This window comes from Miscanthus floridulus, chromosome 5 (genome assembly GCF_019320115.1).
Source record: "Miscanthus floridulus cultivar M001 chromosome 5, ASM1932011v1, whole genome shotgun sequence".
Lineage (NCBI taxonomy): Eukaryota > Viridiplantae > Streptophyta > Magnoliopsida > Poales > Poaceae > Miscanthus > Miscanthus floridulus.
This window is the reverse complement of record NC_089584.1, coordinates 49,100,531-49,125,356: the sequence shown is the minus strand read 5'-3', so window position 1 is coordinate 49,125,356 and position 24,826 is coordinate 49,100,531. Positions and strand designations below refer to the sequence as shown.

The following is a 24,826-nucleotide window of genomic DNA, read 5'->3' as shown; positions in this document are numbered from 1 at the left end:
GTACCTGGCGAAGGAACCAAGCAGGCCCTAGGAGTTTGTTGTCACCCCTCTCCACCACATGGATTAAACAAACTAAGTAGGACATGCATTGATCATATATAGGCCTCAGGAAAAATTAATCAGACAAAGGAGGACATGCATTGATAATGCAACGACCACTACTCAGTAGCAATCCACGAAAATAACACATAATTTAAAAAACCAATAATCCTATAATGCATCGCAAGCAAGTCCTTAGTAAAAGTCCTATGGAGAAGCAAAAGACTTTCACGAGTTTGATTGACATAACAAATTGTTTTGACACTAAACATTCAACATGTTCCCCAATGTTAAGCACCGTTTTTTCCTCTTCATACCCTCCATGGTACTGTCAAGATGATCATCGTTCTCGTGACGAACAACCAACCAGAACAAATAACAAGGCAAAAAAAATCGCTGGGCTGAGCATGTGCCTCGGTGAAGGCCCTACTTGATGTACTGGGAGACCCACTTGAAACCATCACCATAGCCCATCTTGCGAACAACACTGCACATGAAAACCTCAAGTGGCCGGACATTGGAGTCGCCAAGGTTGACCTTGCCCTTCCCGGTTGTGAAGTTGCTAAGGCCTAGGTGATACCGTAGCTCCTCTTCAGAGGCAGCATATGGGATATCAATCTTGTTGCCAAGGATGAGAAATGGAACATTGGCCAAGGAATCATCAGACAGGAGAGCATCGAGCTCCTTTTTTGATTCAGCAAATCGCTCCTTGTCATATGCATCTACCAGGTATACTACAGCATCAACCTGTTGCAATATGAAAAAGAAAAATCAGGCAGACATATGAAGAGCTGTTTCTGATGGAATAAAAGCAGAGGCATAAGCAAAATAATTAGTTTATAATGAGCTGCAAAACAAAGAACACAGGAAACGAACCACAACTGTCTGCAGCTAATCATTACTTCACAAATTTTGGTACAAGGAATAAGGATAGCACAATGTGCAAAGACAACAGGAAATAATGGTAACATCAGCATGTAAAAATGAAATATCATGTAACAAAATACATATTTAGACCAATGTTAAATATAAATCATGCAAACAAACTTTGGGTGCCTTTTGACGGTGAAATGAGGCAATGAAAGGATCAAAACACCATGCATTGCAAGTAGGCAATGAAATGAGCAAGATGACACAAAAAAATACCAGCTCAAAGTAAAGGCATATGCTAATGCATTGCAATACAACAGGTAACACGTTAGTCAATACCAAATGACTAAAAGTCTGAAATGCACCTTAAAAGCTTTGACTACACAAAAGGAATACTTTATGAAGTGCACAGTGACTTGTGCCAGAAACAGTTTGAAGATGACGAATGCAACTTTCACATTGTTAATTTAAAAATGTTATTAATTGAAAATGTTATTAATTAAAAATGCTATTAAGGAGAAGAAAGAATGCTATAGACGCTTGTACCATGACAGGAGTGTGAACAACATAAAGAAGTACAAGGTGGCAAAGAAGACTGCAAAGCGAGCTGTAAATGTGGCAAAGGGTAGAGCGTACGAGGATTTTTACCAACATTTGAGTATGAAGGAAGGAGAGAAGGACATTTATAGGATGGCTAGAGTTCGTGAGAGAAACACAAGGGACTTCAACCAAGTTAAGTGCATTAAGAATGAAATGGAGCATCTCTTGGTGAAGGAGGATGAGATTCGACATCGATGGCAAGAGTATTTTGAGAAATTGTTCAATGGTGAGAATACGGACACAACCTTTCAGTTGGATGACTCTTTTGATGACACCAATAGGCGCTTTATGCGGAAAACAATGTTTTTAAGGCGTCGCTTTGGCGTCGCCTAATCAGCAAGGCGTTATAGGCGGGACAACTTGGCGGACGACTCGCCTCAAATTGGTATGGCGTCCGCCTTACTACCATGGCGTCCGGAAGTCGCCGATTTGACGTCCGATTCGCGCCTAATCGTGCGTGGCGGGCGCCATATAGGGGTCCGTTTCTGAGTGGCGGGAAATCGCGGAAGAAAGGGCGGGGAAAAGAGTGGGCACGCGGGAGAAATTGGTGTGCGCAGAGAGACGCGCGGGAGAAATAGAGCGCGGAGAGAGGAGCGTGCGGGAGAAGCGGACCTACCAGCGAGCGGGAGACCATGGGAAGAACCGGAAGCCACACCTCGCCCGCGTGGATGCGTTCTCCCGCGCCGCCAGGAGAAGTCGCTGCCGCCGAGCCACGAGGACCAGCCTCCCGCGAGGCCGCGGCAGGTGCTCTGGTCCTCTGCCCGTCTACCGAGCCGCCTCCTCTGGTCCGCTGCTGCTCTGGTCCTCCGCCGAGCCGCCTCCTCTGGTCCGCCGCTGCTCTGGTCCTCTGCCTCCTCTGGTCCGCCGAGCCGCCTCCTGAAGTCTTCTGTCGAGCCGCCTCCTCTGCTCAGCAGGTACTGATTGATTCCTCTGCTCTGTATTTTTCTACTTGCTTGTGGCCTCTTCTTTCGAGCCGGACAGCAACAAGGTATGACATGCTTCCAGTTCTCTAGTCTATACTACTATTGGATGGCCGTAAGGCGTCGCCTCGCCTTACGCCTTACTCGCTTTAGCGTAAGCCGGTAGTTGGTCCCCTCGCCTCGCTTTACCGCCTTAAAAACATTGGTGGAGAATCCAAGAATCTAAGGTTAGAGAGGCGTTGAAAAGGATGAAAGGAGGTAAGGCGATGGGACCGGATGGTATCCCAATTGAGGTGTGGAGATGCCTCGGGGACATAGCTATAGTATGGCTAACCAAGCTATTCAACCATATTTTTCGATCGAACAAGATGCCTGACGAGTTGAGGAAAAGTATATTGGTACCGATCTACAAGAATAAAAGAAATATTCAAAGTTGTACTAATTAACGGGGAATTAAGTTGATGAGCCATACTATGAAGCTATGGAAGAGAGTTATCGAGCATCGCTTGAGAGCAATAACGCGGGTCCCTATGAGCCAATTTGGTTTCATGCCCGAAAGGTCAACCATAGAAGCCATTTTCTTAATAAGACAAGTTATGGAGCGATATAGGGAGAAGGACCTACATATGGTTTTTATTGACTTGGAGAAGACTTATGATAAAATACTAAGAAATGCTATATGGTGGGCTTTGGACAAACATAAAGTCCCAACGAAGTACGTCGAGCTCATTAAGGGCATGTACAACAATGTTGTGACTAGTGTTCGAACAAGTGATGGAGACACGAATGACTTCCCGATTAGGATAGGACTACATCAAGGGTCAGCTTTGAGCCCTTATCTGTTTGCCTTAGTGATGGAGGAGGTCACGGGACATACAAGGGGACATCCCTTGGGTGTATCCTTTTCGCGGACGATGTAGTGCTAATTGATGAAAGTCAGACAGTAGTGAATCAGAAACTGGAATTACGACGGGAGACTTCGAAGTCCAAAGGTTTTAAACTCAGTAGAACTAAAACTGAGTATATGAGATGTGACTTCGGCATTACTATTCGGGAGGAGGAAGATATTAGTTTGGAAGGTCAAGTAGTGCCTAGGAAGGATACCTTTCGATATTTAGGATCTAATGCTACAGAGAGATGGGGATATTGATGAAGATGTTAGCCATAGAATCAAAGTAGGGTGGATGAAGTGGCGCCAAGCATCTGGTATCCTATGTGACAAAAGGGTACCACAGAAGCCAAAAGACAAGTTTTATAGGACAGCAATTAGACCTGCTATGTTGTATGGTGCAGAATGTTGGCCTACGAAAAGACGACATGTTCAACAGATAAGTATCGCGGAAATACATATGTTGCGTTGGATTTGCGGTCATACAAGAAGGGATCGAGTTCGGAACGATGATATACGTGATAGATTAGGGGTAGCACCAATTAAAGAAAAGTTTGTCCAACACCGGTTGAGATGGTTTTGACATGTCCAACGGAGACATCCAGTGGCACCGGTGCGTAGTGAAATCGTAAGCCAGAATAGTAACGTGAAGAGAGGCAGAGGAAGACCGAAGTTGACTTGGGTAGAGGCAATAAAAGAAGACTTAAATGGATGGAATATACCCAAAGACTTAGCCTTAGATAGGAGTGCTTAGAAAACAGCTATTCACGTGCCTGAACCTTAATTGCTTCATCTGGGTTTCAACTCTAGACTACCCCAACTTGTTTGGGACTTAAAGGCTTTGTTGTTGTTGTATTAATTGAAATTTTTGGAAGTTACTGTAACAAGCATATGTGTGTTTCTAAAGAACACATGCCATAAATGTCAACATAAATATGTATAGAACCAGAAAAACATATCGACAGACGTACAATACAGTATGTACACAATTGTATTGTGTATCAAGATGCAACGAGTATATGAAGCAACTGATGCAGTTGCCTCCCAAAGCGCATCCATTTCAAAGGACCTTAAGACTGACCACAAAAGAAACATACAACATGCACCTTTAGGACCTGGAAATTTCTGTGTATATATGCTATTGATTCTTAACCTACATCACAAACTTGTCAAATTTTTATACTCAATTTCACGTCGTCTCATCAGAGCACCTAAAGAACCAGAACTGACCCGGGAATTTGATTGCAAAGGCTGATGCATGTAAAACACTTCCATACAGGAGCTACCGATCAATTTCTCAAAGTAGCAGAATCAGAACTCCCAAACAAGATTCAAAAACGTCAAATCAACAATTTCTGCCGTCCCTTCAATCAACGTCGCTGAAAAGGAAAAGGTCCACCTATGTAACCTAGCACGGATCGAAATCGAAATTCGAAACACACGTTGTTTTCAATCAAGGGCCCGAAGTGACCAACATAGCGCGCAAGGAGTAGATCTGACCAGATGGCGCGTATTAAAAGGACGGATAAATCGAGCTCGACCTTTGCGTAATAATCCTTCCAGACGCGGCGCGCGATCTGGTGGCCGCCGAGGTCGAAGGCCTTGAACTTGATCTTGCCGATGCTGAGCTCTTCCGACGTCGGGTGCTGCGTCGGCTGGTGCTGCACCAACCGCTGCAACGATGGAGACAAGCATGGATCAGGCAGGTCCAGGGAAGCAAGAAATGGACAGGATCCGATCGGGGTGCGATCAGATCTAGGATGCAGGAAGCAGAAGGGGAACGGTGACGTACCTCGTCCTTGAGCATGTGGAGCAGCGTGGTCTTGCCGGCGTTGTCGAGGCCAAGGAAGAGGATCTTGGCCTCCTTCTGCCACAGGCCGAGGGAGGCCAGCACCCCGTAGAACCAGTCCCACAGGAACATCTCCCCCTCCGGCCCTGCTGCGCCTCCCTCCTCCTCCTCCCCCTCCTGGAGTCTCTACGCCTGCCTTCCTCGCGCCTCCCCAAGAGGGCGGCGGCGGAGATCACCGGGATCTGGGGGTTGGTGGTGGGAGAGGAAACCGAGGGAGAGGGGGACGCGGATGTGTGTGGATCTGAATCTCCCCCTGTCTCTTTGTGTGTTGTTTGGTTGGCGCTGGGAAGGAAAGGAAGGGTGCAGGGGCTGGCTGGGCGTGACGATTCAAGGCGACAAAGCTGCGTGCTGCATGTGGACCCGCATCCCGCCTAATTCCCATCGACTGCCGTCCCCACAGCTAAAAACAGAAAAATCAGGGGTCTAGGCCAGTTCTCTTGTTTTATCGACCGGATCGGTATTTTTTTCTCACAATAAATTAGTAAATAGTACTTAGTTATGGCTTTTTAGTCAAGCGAACATGGCCTTAGAGGGATGCAAAGAGCAAAGATATGCTTGGCTCTCGATGGTTACCTGCTCAACTCTCTATCCAACCCCTAATGCACAACTCTTGGAGGGATGCATAATTTGATATTAAACATAGATCCTACATCTTTACAAATAACTACAGCAAAGTCCATAAGAGCACCGTATCGCTCCGGCGTGTATTGTAGCTCCAAGTCTTCACCAAATGTCCTCAACTAGTGTCTTCGTAGTGTCAGAGTAGTCTCTCTAGGAGCACCAACTAACAAAATGATGAAGCTAATGCTAGAGCAAGCGTTGTGGTGGGAAAGTTGAATGCTTCTGACTCAACTAGTGAGAAAAGTTGAAATACTAAAGAAGCTTTTTACATAGTGTTAGCACTGCCTACAATGAGAATTGATGGCTCACGTTTTCCTTGTCTAGGTGAACTCTACCTTTTAGTTGAGACCAATATGTCTATACATGTCTGCGTTGATCAAGCCCTAATATGAAAGGCAATAAAGGTGGGTCTCAGTATCTTTCTCCAACCTCTCGATTCCAATTTTCACACATGCTCGGTCTCTCCGCCTCTCATATCAGGCTGCCACCCTCTCTTGCTCCATCGTTCCTCCCTAGCCTCAGGCATGCGATTTTTGCTCCCTCCACTGTTCCTCCTTGCCTCAATCCTCCAACATTCCTTCCTCGCTTCAGATCTATGTAGAGTAGGATCTACGTCGTGATTCCACTGGCGGTTGACGTTGCCGCTAGGCGCTAGTCTAGCATGATTTTGCTCTAGTTGGTCGAGCTCCAAGCACCAGACCAAAGAGGCAGACAGTCATGGACAACCTTAAGATCCACTGCCACCCACGTTGTTATCGCATGTGGCTTCCTCTAGGTGATAGGAGTGTTGATATTTTTTAATGGTCAAATGGATAATTCCACAAGCACATATAATATCGTTATAGCATTCCACCCAGTAGTATCCTAAGGTATCGTGTTTATATCTTCAGAGAAAGCATATAGATAAGAGTATTGATCAATATGATCTCCAGTAATTATATCACAATCAACCACCCAGCTTTAGATGAGGGTAAGGATAATCGGGGTAGTGTGACATAGAATAATAGAAGAATACTTAAGGTAAATGGCGTAGCTACGCGGAGGAGAATAAGTGAGTACAAGGTTCACACGATCTTTCTACTACTTGAGCACAACTCTAGTATAGAACTGTAGAGATCTAACCAAGCCAAGAAATAATAGGATGGTGTCATAGGATTTTCCACATGACTGGTAATTTGTGTATCATTATAGTAGATTAGATGGGGTAGCATACATGACACAGATCAATACCGGATTTAGGTATAGGATACCCTACATCCAATGTAGATGATGATTTTTATTACATGTGCAACGCACGTTCGGAGTCGGTTTGCTAGTAGGGGTCACGACAATGCATCTATGGGTGGAGCTATTTGGAGAATAAAATTAATCTATTCAATCTCTAAGTTGGGATGACCGATCAGGTGCTCTCTACCTAGGGATGGATGCAGATGTCCAGATGTTTGAAACATCCAATATTCATATTTGTTTTAGTGTAAATATGGATATTCGTATTCGTATTTGTTTTAAATATGGATGTTAAGTGGATGTATTTGTATTCTTTTTTGAGGAGATTATTCTCTATCCAATTCCACGTCCATATTCGACATGTTATTCATATCCATGAAGTACAAATTATTTTGAAACCATCTAAATCTTATAATTATGACTAATTAACAATGTAATTAAAAATAATTTTAATATAACAGATGATTTGTATCATTATTTAAAAGTTATCTATGACTAATGTAATTTTAGTATTAATAACGATATATAAATCTTAAATTTAAACAATTTTAATATGGCTAATCATATCAATTAGTATTTTTTATTTTATTTATATACTTCTAGAATTTATTTTTATTTAATTGAATTTAGTAATTAATATATATTATCTATAATTTTCTTGTATTTTATATATTTAATTATTGAAATATTGATTAAAATATTTTATTTTTGATTGTTGTGTTTATCCAAGATGTTATATAGCTATATTTTAAATTCCTTCAACCATAATGGTTTTATTATTCTATGAAACTATCGATAAGCAAATAGATACACGTTATCTTCAAAATCAAGTAGATATCCGAATTTGAGATATCCATTTTGCATTAGTATACGCCATTATCCATATTCGATTTTGAATTAAATATGGTCAATAGTGGTATCTGAATCCGTATCCGTGCAAATCCAATGAATCCATCTCTATCTATACCCTTCCTTATATAGTCCCGAGGATAGTGTCACACTCTTAAATTTTCAATTTGGACGGTGAATGGAAAACACTAAATATAATAAATAATTTAATTATTTTTTCTAATTTTTTCTATCTTTAGTTAGTTTGTTAGCAGTCATGTCAAATGAAAATGTTTCATATTTTTTCTAATTAATTTTTGTAGATCGGTGATACCCTAAAATTTCTAATTTATCAAATAGAATTAATTATGCAATTTTATGTGCATTGAAACATAGGAATAATAATAATTTTTATATTGAAGTGATCACATTACTCCATTTATCACATGAAAGGATCAAGATGTCTAAGAGGAGGTGAATTAGACTAATTCTAAATATCTTGCAATAATTAAGTCCTACACTTAGCCCATTTCACCCTCTTGTGCCTACAAGTGTTTCTATTGCTCTACCACATAAAAGTTTTGCACCCTAGGTTCTAATCGTACTTTAACTAGGAAATTCTAAGAATGTAAAGACATGAATTTAATTGCTCAAATGCAAATGCTTAAAGTAAAGAGAGGGAGAGGAACGCGGCGATGTTTTTCCGATGTATCAAAGAGTCGCCACTTCCCACTAGTCCTTGTTGGAGTATCCGCGCAAGGGTGTAGCTCCTCCTTGATCCGCGCAAGGATCAAGTGCTCTCTATGGGCTAATTTTTTGAAACTTTATCATGGTGAATCGCCCACAACCGCTCACACTATGACTTGGGTCATCCTCAAGCTCTACCGGATAATCACCAAGCTTCCAATCACCACCGAGCCGTCTAGGTGATGGTGATCACCAAGAGTGACAAGCATGAACTCTCACTTGATCTAACTAAGCCTAATGAGAAGAGTGGATGCACACTTGCTACATGCACTAGTGAGGTCCTTAATCTTGGATTAGCAAATCTCAATCACCCCACTAGGCTTTTGCTCTCCCTTGCACTCCAAAGTGTTTTCTTAGCTGAACAAATGGGTAAAAGAGCCTCAATGCACGAGATAGAGGTGTATAAATAGCCCCACGCCAAGGAACTAGCCGTTACCCTCCAACTTAGCAAAGTTGGGGTCACTGGACAGCAAGGTGGCACACCGCCACCCCCTGTCCGGTGCCACCCAACGGCTAGATTTTGAACTAGCCATTACTAGGCTGGCACTAAATCTATGTAATCATTGTCTCTTGCGTTCTATGTCACCATCCGGTTTCCTTACATGTACCTCCACCAATTCATCTACTACCGTGGGCATACCCCTCAGTAGACTGTCGACTAGATTTCGTCGATGGTGGCGCACCAGGTAGGGGGTGTGCGTGCTGAATTCATGTCAAACCAGATGGTCACCTTTCTGAGCTCCATGGCCCTCCTCGAGATGGGCCAGATCTTCATGGTCGGATCGATGATCTGGATTGTCGGCCCCGACGGCAACGGGAAGATCATGGAGGCGATGTAAGATCACCCTAAGCCCATCGCACCAATACCTTCAATGACATCTCTGATCCTAGCCCACCGTCGCTGGGTTAGGAGATCTATCAACAATGATGATCTGATTGCATCCATCGATTGGGTCACAGACCGCATAACGGCATGCCAGCTCCTTGTGGATTCAGTCCTAGACCAATCTAGAGCGAGTGATGATTTTCCTACGTTCCAAGATCACCAAGCCACTGCGACCGAGCGACCTGCTCAGACACACCGTTTGAGGCGACCAGATTTCGATCTAGTAATCATGGCTACTCCGGAGGGGTGCACGGCGTGGCGCCGACCGCTTCCCGCTACCGACCTACGCTTGGCCAACTATGAGGCCCCGATGGAGAACCCACCAAGGCCCTATCCTTTTGGGCTGGAGCATTGAGCGCAACCACGCCACCAATCTCTACATGATCGACCCAACTGACTCTGATTAGCCTACGCCCGTGGTCAATATGGTGGCTATTCGCCAGCTCCTGGATGATTCCTCTCTTCCGACTGAATCTCTCTACAACATTTTGAACGAGAGACATGGCGATTATTCCAAAGGCTCAAACAAGACCGTATCGAGCTGTCCTGCTTTCCCTCTAGGGTTAACGGGCATGATTTTTCACGTTAGCCATGATAGTTTCACCAAGGAGGGCGAGACCATTGAAGAGCATGAAGCTTGTCTCACGAAGAACGGCGGTCACCAATGCCGAGATGTAGAAGCAGCCCAAAGGGCCGACGAGTATGGTCATGGCTCGCCCCTCCATTAGCGTAATCTAGAAGAAGCGTTTGACATGATGGGCGACTAGCTAGTCTACCAGACTCCGAGCGCTAATGTAGCCATCGCTTTCAATGAGCTTGACAAACTCCCTCACACTCTAGAGGTCGAGAGGGTCCGAGCACATATCGTAGCTGCGCAAGTCAAAGTCAACGAGTTTTGGAATGACACCCCATCTTATTCCACCGCATCATCTCATAGTCGCTGCTCCCACCATGATGGAGGAGGCCAGCTTCATGGTGTCGATGGCTCCCAACCTCTAGCCAAAGGTCCCTACCTCTATAGAGGACCCAGAGGCAACTATGAAGCTAATTCACACCACGACGCATACCCGCCATACCCTTAGGGAGGACGGGGTGATGACGACATCGCCACGCTGGACACACCGACGCCATGGTCTTCCCCAAGTTGCAATTCGTTCCCAACTCAGCTGCCATGTCGCCCTCGGATTCAGCAGACACGTCGTCACTATTTCGGTCATAACTTTCTCATACGACATCGAAATGGGCTGTTCTTGGATGCATTGGAAAGGGGACGACGACGCCGTCGTTTTGGATATGGTCCCAGCTCCAGAAGGTCTATGGATCATTCTGTGTGACCACAGCAAGGTGCTGCGTCACCTATTTGGGCCAACTTGGCCATGTATCGTGTCGGGCCTTAAGCCCAAGTTGTGGGCACCCAACCCCTGGCCGTCCCCAACCCTAGGTCGAGTCTTAGACTATAAACACAGCCACCGCCACTGCTATACAATTGGGTTTTGTTTAGAGTTTAGTTTTCCATCGAGAAACTGAATCGTTCATTGTAACTGTGGTGACAAATCCTTTTACAGTGATCCAGGGCCCCCGTTCTTGATCTCCTCCACTGTGTTGATTAGTCCTTTGGAACCGAGTTCTTGAATCCTCTATTGATATTTGCGTCATTCATATTTGCAATTTCAGATTGCGTGTTTTACCTTCTTGCTTGTGCTCTTCGATTCGCTTGCAGAAAAAGCCTTCTTGGCGAGGTCAATCAAGTTGTGCTTGGTTGATAACCAACGGAGCAGTGGTGTAGCGGTTGCAGGGTTCGAATCGCGTTTGATTTGAAGCCGGATCGCCAACGTCGAGATCTCCACAAAATCGAACTTACCGGCTACCTCTCAGAAGATCGGGCCTGTACTCATCAATTGGTATTAGAGATTTCAGGTTTACCGCGAGGTATAATCTCGTTTGCCTTAGATTTATATTTGTTCATTACCTAGAGTCCACAAAAAGCCCAAAAATATTTCAATTTCCGCTGTCCTATCGCCCTTTGTGCCTTTGCAATTTCGTTTCAGATTCATGTTGTTGAGTTTGTGTCTGTGGTCGAGTCTTGTTGCTGGTTTAGGATTGTGTTCGTGGTCGTAGTTCAATCGCCCGTTGCTGTGATTTTTATTTTCTGCCGCTATCCCATCCATCATTCCCAAACAACAAGTCGAAGCCACCACATTACTCGACTTGCCCCGCTAGCCGCCTTGTGTAACTTCTCGCCGCCGCGCAAACCCTAGATAGGTTGCCAGCCGCTCTTATTTTGCCTGCATCGCAGCCCTCCTTACATCATCAGGTGAATACCTACTGCTGTTAGTCACAGTGACGATCCTGTGATCGGTGTTAGAGTTTAGGGACGCTTTGCCCTAACTGTCGCCGCCGTGTTGTGCCTTTTGGAAAACATATCTTGAGATACCTTTGGTAAAACAGGCATAACTTTTCGCTCGTTTATCAGAAAAATCTGAAATTTTTTCAGCAGCTTCTTGACACCATTTGGAGCCGACCCAAACTAGGCTACGCCCTGTTTGGTTTCATCAGAATTGCCAAAAAAATTCGAGAAGGGGAGGATGATGAGGACATCGCCACGCTGGACACACCGACGCCATGGTCTTCCCTAAGTTGCAATTCGTTCCCAACTCAGCTGCCACGTCGCCCTCGGATTCAGCAGACACGTCATCACTGTTTCGGTCATAACTTTCTCATACGACATTGAAACGGGCTGTTCTTGGATGCGTTGGAAAGGGGACGACGACGCCATCGTTTTGGATCTGGTCCCAGCTCCAGAAGGTCTGTGGATCATTCTATGTGACCATGGCAAGGTGCTGCGTCACCTATTTGGGCCAACTTGGCCATGTATCGTGTCGGGCCTTAAGCCCAAGTTGTGGGCGCCCAACCCCTGGCCGTCCCCAACCCTAGGTCAAGTCTTAGACTATAAACACAGCTGCCGCCGCTGCTACACAATTGGGTTTTGTTTAGAGTTTAGTTTTCCATCGAGAAACTGAATCGTTCATTGTAACTGTGGTGACAAATCCTTTTACAGTGATCCAGTGCCCCCATTCTTGATCTCCTCCACTGTGTCGATTAGTCCTTTGGAACCGAGTTCTTGAATCCTCTATTGATATTCGCGTTATTCATATTTGCAATTTTAGATTGCGTGTTTTACCTTCTTGCTTGTGCTCTTTGATTCGCTTGCAGGAAAAGCCTTCTTGGCGAGGTCAATCAAGTTGTGCTTGGTTGATAACCAACAGAGCAGTGGTGTAATGGTTGCAGGGTTCGAATCACGTCTGATTTGAAGCCGGATCACCAACGTCGAGATCTCCACAAAATCGAACTTACCGGCTACCTCTCGGAAGATCAGGCCTATACTCATCACGGGGTGGCAACCGCAACCAAGAGGTCAATCAACCCCTCCCTCACGACCTTTGTGACCACATCAATGCCGGCGCAGATGTCAGCGGCCGCATCAAAAACAGTAGGTACGCACACTACGAAGCGGAGATGGAATGTCACCAGCAATTTGACACTGAACATGAGGGATTTGCTACCTGTCAAGCACCACTCCCTACCGGTGCATCAGGACTTCACCCCTTCACCGAAAGGCTCTGAGCCATCCAATGGCCTGTGGGCTTCAAGGTCATTGGTGTTAACACCAATGATAGAAAGGCCAACCCCGCTCAGTGGCTAGCTCTATACGAGATTGCTGTGAAAGCCATAGGAGGAGACAAAGACATCATGGCAAACTATCTTCCAATCATGCTCAATCAGTCTACAAATAACTAGCTACTCAGCCTACGAGAGAACTCCATCCGATCCTAGGATGACCTCAAGAAAGCCTTCATCGACAATTACATGGCCACGTGCGAGCAGCCTAGCACCAAGTATGACCTGGAGAAGCTTCATTAGTCCTCCGAGGAGTCCCTACGTGAATTCATTATGCGCTTCTTGGAGACAAGAAACTCTGTTCCCAACATCACTGACACCGAGGCCATCGCCGCTTTTACCAAAGGGCTCCGGCACGAGTAGCTCCATGGAAAGTTGTATCACAAGAGTCCCACTACCATTGGTGAACTGATACAAATAGCAAACGGATACGCTGATGCTAAAGAAGCCAAACGGGCTACCCGCTCTACTCGCCACCAGCGCCGCAACGATGACTGTTGTGAAGATAGGTGCTACAACAACTACGATCATCGCCGTGACGATCAAGACCACTGCAATGATCATGATTGCCGCCAAGATGACCACAACCCTTGGCATGACGATAGCCTAGAGAGCTCGAGAGGCAGACAAGGACATCGTCGCTGGCCTGATAACTCGATCAACACTGCCAATACCCGAGCCAAGCGCACCTATGATGCTAACTTCAGCAAGCTACTGGATGGCCCATGCCCTATCCACAAGGATGCCAAGCACACCATGCGAGAGTGTAGAGGCCTGAAGACAGCGCTCGGTGGTGAATCATCGAAGAAGCCATGGTGTGATGACGATGAGACCAAAGACGGCCAGGGTGGAGAATGAAGCAAGAACAAGGGCCCAACCTACCAAGACCCCACCAAGACCATCGCCACCATCTTTGGTGGGAGAGTGAAAGGTCCTAATATGGCTAGAGGGGGTGAATAGCCTATTTAAAAATCTACAAACCAACTAGAGCAATTTGATTAGTATAACAAATAGCGAAATACAAACTTGCTCTAGCTCTACAAGGGTTGCAAGCCACCTATCCAACAATTCTAGTTACTATGATCACTAGACACTCAATTTGCTAAGTCACTACTCACTAAGAGCTCTCACACTTGCTACACTAAAGAGCTCCACTAGATGAACTCAAAACAATAAAGCAAGCTCTCAATTCTAACTACACTAAAGAGCTTTCTACAACTAGTTTGTGAGAATATAAATGACTGAGTAGGGTGATTATACTGCCGTGTAGAGGAGTGAACCAATCACAAGATGAATACTAAAACAATCACTGGGAGAATACCAAAGGGCAAGAGACAACTAATTTTCTCCCGAGGTTCACGTGCTTGCCAACACACTACGTCCCCATTGTGTCGACCAACACTTGGTGGTTCGGCAGCTAAGAGGTCTTGCATGAACCTTATCCACACAATTGGACACCGCAAGAACCTACCCACAAGTGAGGTAACTCAATGACACAAGTAATCCACTAGGGTTACCTTTCGGCGCTCCACCGAGGAAGGCACAAGTCCCCTCACAATCACCGGAGATAGCCACAAACAATCACCAACTCATGCCAATCCTCCTCCGCTGCTCCAAGCCGTCTAGGTGGTGGCAACCACCAAGAGCAACAAGTGAATCCCGTAGCGAAACACAAACACCAAGTGCCTCTAGATGCAATCACTCAAGCAATGCACTTGGATTCTCTCCCGATCTCATAAAGATGTTGAATCAATGATGGAGATGAGTGGGAGGGCTTTGGCTAAGCTCACAAGGTTGCTATGTCAATGCAAATGGCCAAGAGAATGAGCTTGAGCTGGCCATGGGGCTTAAATAGACAACACCCATGAATAGAGCCATTGGCTCTCTATTCACTGAAAATTTAGGGCGATGCACGCCACGTGGCCCCTGCTTCAAATGCTGATCGCCCAATCTCAACGGTCATCAGTGTATTTAAGTTATGACCGAATGCACTATAGTGTACGATTGAACACAGGACACTAGCGTTTGGTCACTTCTAGTATGGTACCACTTGCGATCGGATGCATCTGGTCATGCCTGACTGGACACGCCCAGCATTCGGTCACTCACGGTTTACTCTATGCGCCGTCATATCAGTAGGACCAGACGCTAAATAGTGTTCATCTAGAGTCTGGTTGCCTGCATCTGGTCACAGGCTGAGAGTACCACTTTGTTTTATAATTGACCGAACACTGCTCTCTAGAGTTTGATCACCACATGACCAGCGTCCAGTGCACTTCTGTGAAACCCTATCTTTTCTATATAGGACGCCGGTGGCATTGTCGGACTATCCACACTCTATGGGCAGACACTTCGCTAGTGAAGTTTTGAACCCTTACTCCTAAGTGCTAAACACAATGTGTATCACCTTTGTGCATGTGTGTTAGCATATTTTCACAAACATTTTCAAGGGTGTTAGCACTCCACTAGATTCTAAATGCATATGCAATGAGTTAGAGCATCTAGTGGCATTTTGATAACCGCATTTCGATACGAGTTTTGCCCCTCTTAATAGTACGACTATCAATCCTAAATATGATCACACTCTCTAAGTGTCTTGATCACTAAACTGAAAAGCTCCTATCAATTTCACATTTGGCTTGAGCCTTTTGTTTTTCTCTCTCTTCTTTTCAAGTCCAAGCACTTGATCATCACCATGGCATCACCATCCTCATGTCATGATCTTCATTAGCTTCACTACTTGGAGTAGTGCTACCTATCTCATAATCACTTTGATAAACTAGGTTAGCACTTAGGGTTTCATCAATTCATCAAAACCAAACTAGAGCTTTCAGAGAGTTGTCTCCGAAGACAATTGGGAGCAGAAGCTCGTAGCCTGACACACCATGTCGGTCGCTACATATGATGGCCCTGTCACTGATCCCAAGTACCTCAACTGGTCAGAGCACCCAATCACCTTCTCTAGGGCTGATCAGTGGTCGGACATCCCATACCCATGGCATTTCCCACTCGTCCTAGATCCCATAATCAAGGACGTGTGCTTCGAGAAGGTCCTCATCGATGGAGGGAGTGCCCTCAACATCCTCTTTGCCAGATCTATGGAGGAGCTAGGGATCAAGAAGGATGACCTCACCCCCATGGACTCTTCATTCTGGGAAATTGTTCATAGGAAGGCGTCCCTACCCTTGGGACATATTACACTACCGGTTTAGTTCGGCACCGCCAAGCATTTTCACGTTGATTATGTCAACTTCCTCATCGCTAATTTTAGCATGGTGTACCATGCCATCCTTGGCTGACCAGCTCTTGCCAAGTTCATGGGCATGCCACACTATATGTACCTAGTGCTAAAGATGTCAATGGAGCAGGGGGTCCTCTCCCTGCGCGCCAACCTCGATGTTGCCTACAATTGTGAGAAGGATAACTTCATGCTCACCGAGGCAACTGACATCTCCATTCGTATGTAGGACTACATCACGACTTCATAGTTGATCGCTCTAGAGGACCTAGAGATCCCAACCATGGAGGCCACCTGAGCATCCACCAAGTCCAAAGAGGTGAACAAAGTGGCCCTCATCCCCGGTGACCAATCCAAGACTACTCGAATCAGGGCTGGCCTCAAACCTAAATAGGAAGACACACTCATTAGCTTCCTAAGGGAGCATGTCAATGTGTTTGCGTGGAAACCTATGGACATGCCTGGTGTGCCTCAGGAGCTGATCGAGCACTCCTTAAACATCTCGGTGACCACCAAGCCGATCAAGCAAACGCTTCAATGATTCGTGCAGGACAAAAAGGAGGCCATTAGGGTAGAGATAACAAGGCTCTTAGCTGCTAGTTTTATTAAAGAGGTGTATCATCTAGAGTAGTTAGTCAACCCTATTCTTGTAAGAAAAAAGAATAAAGAATGAAGAATATGCATTAATTATATCGATCTCAACAAACACTGCCCTAAAGACCCCTTCAGCCTACCTCGCATTGACGAGGTCATAGACTCCATGGCTGGCTATGAGCTCCTATGCTTTTTAGATTGCTACTCTAGTTATCACCAGATCATGCTAAAGGAAGAAGACCAGATCAAGATGTCGTTAATCACTCCCTTTAGTGCCTACTGCTACACAACGATGTCCTTCGGGCTCAAGAACGTGGGTGCAACCTATTAAAGAGCCATCTAGTGTTGCCTCAAGGACCAGATCAGGAAGAACATTGAGGCTTATGTTGATGATGTGGTGGTCAAGTCTAGGACTACTGGCACCCTCATCGCTGACCTCATCGAAGTTTTTGAAGCCCTAAAAGTATACCAATGGAAGCTGAATCCCACTCAGTGCATTTTTGACATACCATTCGGTATCCTGCTGGGCAACATCATCAGTCACCGTGGCATCAAAGACAACCTAGAGAACATAGTGGCAGTGACCAACATGAAGCCACTGACTTGCGTCAAGGACGTCCAGAAGCTAACGGGGTGCATGGCAGCTTTAAGTCATTTCATATCTCATCTGGGCGAAAAGGGACTCTCCTTCTTCAAGCTACTGAAGGCTCAAGAGAAATTTGTCTAGTCAGAGGATGCTGATAAGGCATTCACCAAGCTCAAGCGGTTCCTCACCACACCTCCGATCATGATCGCCCCCAAAAGTATGAAACCCTACTAATCTACATCGCAATGACTAATTGGGTAGTTAGTACTGTCATCGTTGTTGAACGAGAAGAGGTCAGACACACATACAAAGTCTAACACCCAGTCTACTTCATTAGTGAGGTCCTAAACAAGTCTAAGACTCGCTACCCATAGGTCCAAAAACTATTGTATGCCATCCTGATCACATCCTAGAAGCTCTACCACTACTTTGATGCCTACCACATAACAGTAGTCATGGAATACCCGCTCGACGACATCCTCCACAACAAGGAAGCCACTAGCCACATCATTAAATGGGTGGTCAAGCTTAGCACCTACACCATCGACTTCAAGCCTCACCACACGATCAAGTCGTAGGCACTCGCTGATTTCTTTATCGAGTGGATGGATATGCAGACTCCTATCCCGGTCGACCACCTCGAGCACTGGACCATGTACTTCGATGGGTCTCTCAACCTCGACGGTGCTGGGGCAGGCATATATTTCATATCACCATCGGGGGATAAGCTTTGCTATGTCCTCCGCCTACACTTTTGAGCATCTAATAATACCACTGAATGCGAGGCGGCACTTCATGGTCTCCGTATAGCTATCGAGCTTAGCGTTAAATGCCTCTTGGTGCATGGTGACTCTGCTCTCATAATCAACTAGCTCAATAAGGGTTGGAATTGCACCAACGAGAAGATGGACGCTTACTGCGCTGTGATAAGAAAGTTAGAAGACAAATTCTATGGCATCAAATACGACCACATGGTTTGGCCCAATAAACAAGCAGCCGATGAGCTATCAAAGATAGGATCAACTCGGGATGAAGTTCTAGCCAGAGTGTTTGTCTAGGACCTTGTGGCCCCTTCCATCTAGCAGGAACAAGAAGGCGTTGAAGAAAAACCACCTACCGACCAGTTAGTTGCAGTAGTCCCTGGCCGAGCAATGATTGAAGGAAACCTTTCATCAGATACCTCACCACTGTAGATGTCCCAACTGACAACATAGTGAGAGAACACCTTACCCACCATAGTAAGCATTATGTCCTAGTTGAAGGGAAGTTGTATCGCAAAAATGCAAAAGGGGAGCTACTCTAGAAGTGCGTCTCTGTGGAAGAAGGCAAGAAGATACTCAAGGAGATCCATGCCGGCACCTATGACAACCATGCAGCCTCTAGAACACTAGTCAGAAAGGCTTTCCAAGCTATTTTCTATTGGCCCTTAGCCATAGCTGATGCTGAAGCACTCGTTCGCTAATGTGAGAACTGTCTGTTTTTCGCTAAACAAATCCTTGTTCTCGCTCAGGCCTTGTAAATAATTCCTGCATCATGGCCCTTTGCATGCTGGGACTAGATATGGTTGGGCCATTCAAGCCCGTGCCAGGAGGTTTTCACTGGGTCTATGTCTACATCAACAAATTCTCCAAGTGGATCGAATACAAACCCTTAGTCCAAGCTACAGCGAAGAAAGCAGCCTAGCTGTTTAACGATATCATTCACCGGTTCGGCCTGCCAAACAACATCATCACTGAACTAGGGTCCACGTTCACTGGTAGCGACTTCTAAGATTTCTATGATGAAAGATGCATCTTAGTCAAGTATGTCTCCATGGCACACCTAAGGGCCAACGACCAAGTCGAGGGCGCCAACGGTATGATCCTAGACGCATTGAAGAAATGGCTCTACGAGAAGGAATAGAAACATCTAGGCAAATGGCTCAAGGAACTACTAGTTATGGTCTAGGGACTATGGATCCAGCCTAGTCATAACATCGACGTCTCCTCGTACTTCATGGTTTTCGGCTCTGAGGCTGTATTGGTTGCCTTCCGAGCACCCAGGGTGGAGAATTACAACAGGGAGAACTCTGACCAAGCCTAGCTTGTTGAAGTGGATAGCTTAGAAGAGGAATGTCTAGTCACCTATGTTCGGACGACAAAATACCTTGATGGCTTATGAAGATACTACAACCATAATGTTAATGATCGATTCTTTATGGTCGGAGACTTAGTACTTTGTAGGAAATAGAAGACAGATGGGATGCACAAGCTCTCCTCACCTTGGGAGGGCCCCTTCACCATCAAGGCGGTCACACAACCAGGGTCCTACAGACTATGCGACATGGATGAAAGAGATGTCCCAAACTCTTGGCACATCGATCTGCGTAGACATTTCTACCCTTGAAGCGTTCATTTCAAAAATATGTACCTTTCATATTTCAGTATTCAATAAAGTTTTTTACACTGATGTTTCTCCATATTGTTTTCTCCACACTTTTCTGCTAAGCGATTCTGATTCTACGTACATCTTAAAGATGACATGCCAACTACGCCTAAGGCAAATAGCCGAACAAACATGTTGAGGCTCAGACGCCTCCATAGACGACCTTGTCTCTGACTTCTCCCTACACGTGCCTGAGCATATGCCCTCTGTGTCATGGGTGGTTGGCAGCGGTTCCTTAGTGACGCCCTATTCTTCCCACACGCACATGGGCCCTACGCCTCGTGTCATGGTTAATAGGCTAGCTAGGGCTAGGGACTCAGCTACATACTTCTGACCGGATGGTTTATATCAAATATAAATAAAAACACACCATAACAACAAGCTTTCAACAAAAGTTGCTAAGCACTCCTATACAATGATTTAGCATAAATTTTTATCTGTGGAGCACCGCTCCCCCCTTCGTCGAATAGGTCAACATCTCTAGCCAACCTCTTCATCGGCTCTTCTGCCTCATCCTCTAGCCTAGCGATCTTTGTGGCATCTGTTCCATAGGCATAGCTGGTCACCACGCGCTGGAGATCCACCGTAGGATAATGCGATCACAGTTGGGCAAGTGCATGGACAATGACTCCATGGGTGGTGCTGCGTGCTGATTCCTTGAAGTCTGACCATGTCGTACGGCATTGGTCTAGGATCGACCAAGATTGTGGGTCTCCAGACAGCAACTCTCTCCCTTCGGATGGCTCAAAGCCAATGTAGTCAAGCATGGGCTTGATCCTAGCTTTCATCGCTTCAATCTCCTCATCCCATGTTTTCACTTGGTCTCCAAAGACCTAGAATTACGCGAGCACCTAGTGTCTATACTCTACAAAAAAGTGACTGTATGCTAAGCATGTGTTCAAATTGCACAGGCAAAAATAAAATGCCAAACACTCATGTCGAAGATCTTCAGCTATCTTCTTGGCCTTTTTGTCTGCCTCCTCCTTCGCTATAGTTAGCTGTACGATGGCCTCCTAGGAAAGGCCGAGCTCCATTTCCAACGCTGCACATCATAGCAAGAGGTCTCACAATGTTGGGCATTAACAAGACAAGATTAAAAATCATACCTTTCTGCTAGTCGGCACTGTGACTAAGCTGCTTGGCCAATGTCTGGTTCTCTGCCTCCATCTGCTGGTGCTCTACCTCCATCAGCCAGCGCTCCACCTCCAATGCCAGAACTTTCACCTCCACATCTTCTCTACAGTGGTGTTCTTGGAGTAGGCATGCTTAGAGGTCATCCACTGACTCCCATAGATTCTTTTTCTCCTCCAGCACTAGGGCCATCTCTTCTAGTTGATGCTGGTGCTGCTCAGATACTTTCATAACATTCTACAACAAGCAATGGGTTAAAAAGATTGAGATAATCAAGGGACACAATAGATGGATTTTCTTAAGCTTACCTCAATGCGGCCGATCATTGCTGCCAGGTTGGTCCTTCACCTCTTCGTCTCTACGCTCGCCTCTGCCTCCTCTAGCATTTTAAATTCCTCATCGTGCTGGATAATCGTGCGGAGGGGCTGAGGAGGCGAAGAGGACTGCCGCATAATTTCTTCAATAACCACAGTAGTCGCCTCTAGAGGGGCTCTCCTCGGTCGCTATGTAACACCTCGGTGTTAAGCATGCATTAACATTTTGCAAATCATGAGCATAATCATTATTATGCATTCATAAGCATGACATGAAATATAGAATTGAAACATACTAATGAAACATGTATGTTGCATAGTTTTGTTTTAATAGATTGGATGCTATGTTTGTTTTGCCATGTGTGTACCTTGGTTGATCACTTAGACCACTTAGAAGTAATTAGGATGCAATTTGAAGTAAGGTGTATATTCAAAGTTTTCTCAAATTTTGCTTTTGAAAATAATCTTCCAAAATACGGTTTTGAAATTAAATTGACCTTAATTTTGTAATTCAAAATCTAGTGGGAATTAGCCCTAGCTCCTTTTGACAAAGTTGTAGAGAATAAATTTTAGAGCAACTTTTATTTTTGCGCCAAAGTTTGAAACTGATTGAAATTGCTCAAAATTTGCATTTGAATGTAATAGAAAAAATTGAAAAATTCGATTTGCTTCTTACCGGGCCGCCGCTCCGCTTCTGGCCCAGCTGACAAAGCTGGCCCACAGCGCTCGTGCTCCCATGCCACGCACTTCGCCCTAGCCCAACAGCCGCTTCGCCGGCTTAGGCCCACGCCGTGCCTCCCGCTCGCCCGCGCCCGCACTCCGACCATGCCAGAACGCGCGAGCCACGTGGTGGCCATGCGTCGGTGAGATCGCCGCATGGCATCGCCAGGCTGCCCCATTCTGACTGGCCCCACCCTGCCTTCAAGACCCCTATCCGAGCCTCACTCCACCATTCCCTCCCTCTCTTTGCTTCTCCATCGCCCGGACAGCAGCCGCAGCTCCCGCGCGTGCAGTGAGCTTCGCCACTGCGCGCCGCGCCTCGCCAAAGTTAGCTCGCTCGGCCACCACAGCTCACGGCTAGTAGCTACGTCGTGCCTCGAGCACCGCCTCCACCTCGCGCACCACGTGCTCGCCTCGATAAGCCATGGGAAGCTCCCCTTCCCCGAGATTCCCTCGCCGGAGTCGTGGTCGAGCTCACCGAAGAGCTTCACTCCATGGACTCCCCCTCTCCGCTCCACCTCTCTCCCTATTTCCACGTGCACCAGCACCACACTGACGTGGTGGAGCTCGCCAGCCATTCCCCGCGCCACATCTCGGTCGGAGATGGTCGGCCAGCATTTGGCCGCACCACTGTGCCGCCATGGACGCCAGTGAGCTTGCTCCCTAGCTCCACTGGCCACGGTAGATGTACCATTAGGTCCGCCTTGTCATGGGGAAGCCTCCGGTGGTGACCTCAACGCCAGCGAGCTCATCGGCGGCGAGAACCGCCGCGGCCAAGCGCCTCCCCTGCTATAGTGACTGACCGGTGGGGCCAGGGGGCCCACTGTCAGCCGCTGGGGTGCACGTCTGTGTGTAGATCCGGGTGGATCTAGCATTTTTGAACCGGGATTTTTAGAAGGAATAAAAGAAATGATTTACATATTTTGTTTAAATGCTTTGGAAATTCATAAATTGAAAAATATTGCTCCAAATTTGATGAAACAAATTTTGCTAGGTTTCTTATGACTAGATCTATCTATTAAAAATATTGCATGTGGTTTTTGTGATACTTGTGTATAGGGTTTTATTTAATTCTTGTATTTGCTATTTTCTAGGAAAATGCTTAATAAATAGAATATACATAAGAAAAATATGATTCCAATTTGGTTGATCTATTCTTGAGATGTACTTTGTAGGAAAAATACATGTCATGCATGTTCTGTAGAGAGATATTGATGTGTAGTTCAAGTGCCTTTAATTGATGATTTTTGTTATTTTGATAGAGAGCAAAAATTGTATAAAACATGTGTATGATAATTTTTGTGCAGTGATTGTTTGCTGTGTAGAACATAGGAAAAATATTAAATCTATTGTTTGATACTTTTCATAATACAAAGTATTTTCATGCTCATATTTATGCCATAGCTTGTCATTTTCGTGTAGGCTGTTATACTTATCCACATGCAATGAAAATTTTATGGTAGACTAATTATTGGCTAAGGAAGCTACTATAATTTTCTCATAATTTTATGAGCACCAGAAATATATGTTGCTGTTGTAGCCCTAGTTTAAAATGAAATAAAATAATCTTCTTTAATGCATGTTTAGTTAATAATGTTTGCTTTGGTGTATCTTTGAAGCATCTTAGCTTGCTGTGGTGAGTTGGCATGTTAGTACAGTGGTTGTAGTAGTAGTATAGTAGTACATGTTCTTGGATGATGTTGGCTACCTTGTAGAAGAGCTTTATTTCTACTATGCCCAATAAAGTTAAACATGTTCATCTACATTCCATGCATCATGATCATTACATGTCATCTCTCTAATGCACCTATGCATGAGCACTTATACATCTGCATCATACAGGATCGTAGGAGGAGTTGCTAGTAGCAGTTCAGGAAGAGCAGACCAGGACAGATCCACAAGAAATCTAGGCACAGGAGGTGCCAGAGGAAGAGGAGCAAGGAGAGGACTTGCCCGAGTGCGTGGATCATCAACCTAGTTCATTCGAACAAGGCAAGCCCCGGAGCATTCTAAGTCTCCTACTTTATCAAAGCAATTCTTTCTATATATGAGTTTACATATTGTTGCATTAAGTTGTAGGAGTTGATTGAAACCGTTGATGCATTTATTACTATCCTTGCCTACCTTATTACCTTTTTACCCTGTTAGGTCAGGATCAAATAACTGCTTAGCCTTGCTTAGACCGGTAGTGATCGGTGATTTCCGGTCACCTACATTTATAGGTGGCTACTAGAAGAATTTAGCTATGGAAAGAATGATATCTTGGAATTAACCATGTGTGATGGATAATTGGAGACCGGACGGAAAAGTTGGAGGCAACCAGACATGGTTCTGGGGTGCTGTTAGTTTTCCATCTGTGTCAATTAAGGACTGATCGTTGCTCATCCCTCTTGTCATGTTGAACGTATGCCTCACATTTAGCTAGTAGAATAAAGTACCTTTCGACCATGAAGCTAGTGACACTATTCGAGCTGGGATAAACTCGGATTGGCAGACTAGTGCTGAAGGGGGTATGACGGGGACGCGAAGAGTGAGCCCAAGGTGCGTCCTGGCTATCGGGCGGTCCCTAGGTAGTGCGGTCGATGACTGTTATCCTATGGCTACTTGGAAAGTGTCATTAGTGATCTGTAGCTCACTTGATCGGTGAGTGTGGTTTGTGTGAGGA

General features: G+C 45.5%; 1 protein-coding gene across 1 annotated transcript; it reads right to left on the bottom strand.

The window, feature by feature from the left end:
• Nucleotides 1-251: 251 nt before the first annotated feature.
• LOC136449944 (small COPII coat GTPase SAR1A) lies at nt 252-5,476 on the bottom strand. The gene is made up of 3 exons (XM_066450173.1): nt 5,111-5,476; nt 4,860-4,991; nt 252-786 (listed from the first exon to the last, which is right to left on the bottom strand). Exons 1-3 carry the CDS (start codon nt 5,237-5,239, stop codon nt 466-468), a joined length of 582 nt encoding a protein of 193 aa, XP_066306270.1. The 5' UTR covers nt 5,240-5,476; the 3' UTR covers nt 252-465.
• Between the last annotated feature and the right edge of the window lie 19,350 nt (nt 5,477-24,826).

What these genes read in the sequence shown, in the direction of transcription:
- LOC136449944 (XM_066450173.1), bottom strand. Translation starts at nt 5,239, where the DNA reads ATGTTCCTGTGGGACTGGTTCTACGGGGTGCTGGCCTCCCTCGGCCTG. An exon ending in TCCACATGCTCAAGGACGAG is followed by an intron (nt 4,992 to 5,110) that starts GTACGTCACCGT and finishes CCATCGTTGCAG; the next exon opens with CGGTTGGTGCAGCACCAGCC. An exon ending in GGAAGGATTATTACGCAAAG is followed by an intron (nt 787 to 4,859) that starts GTCGAGCTCGAT and finishes ATATTGCAACAG; the next exon opens with GTTGATGCTGTAGTATACCT.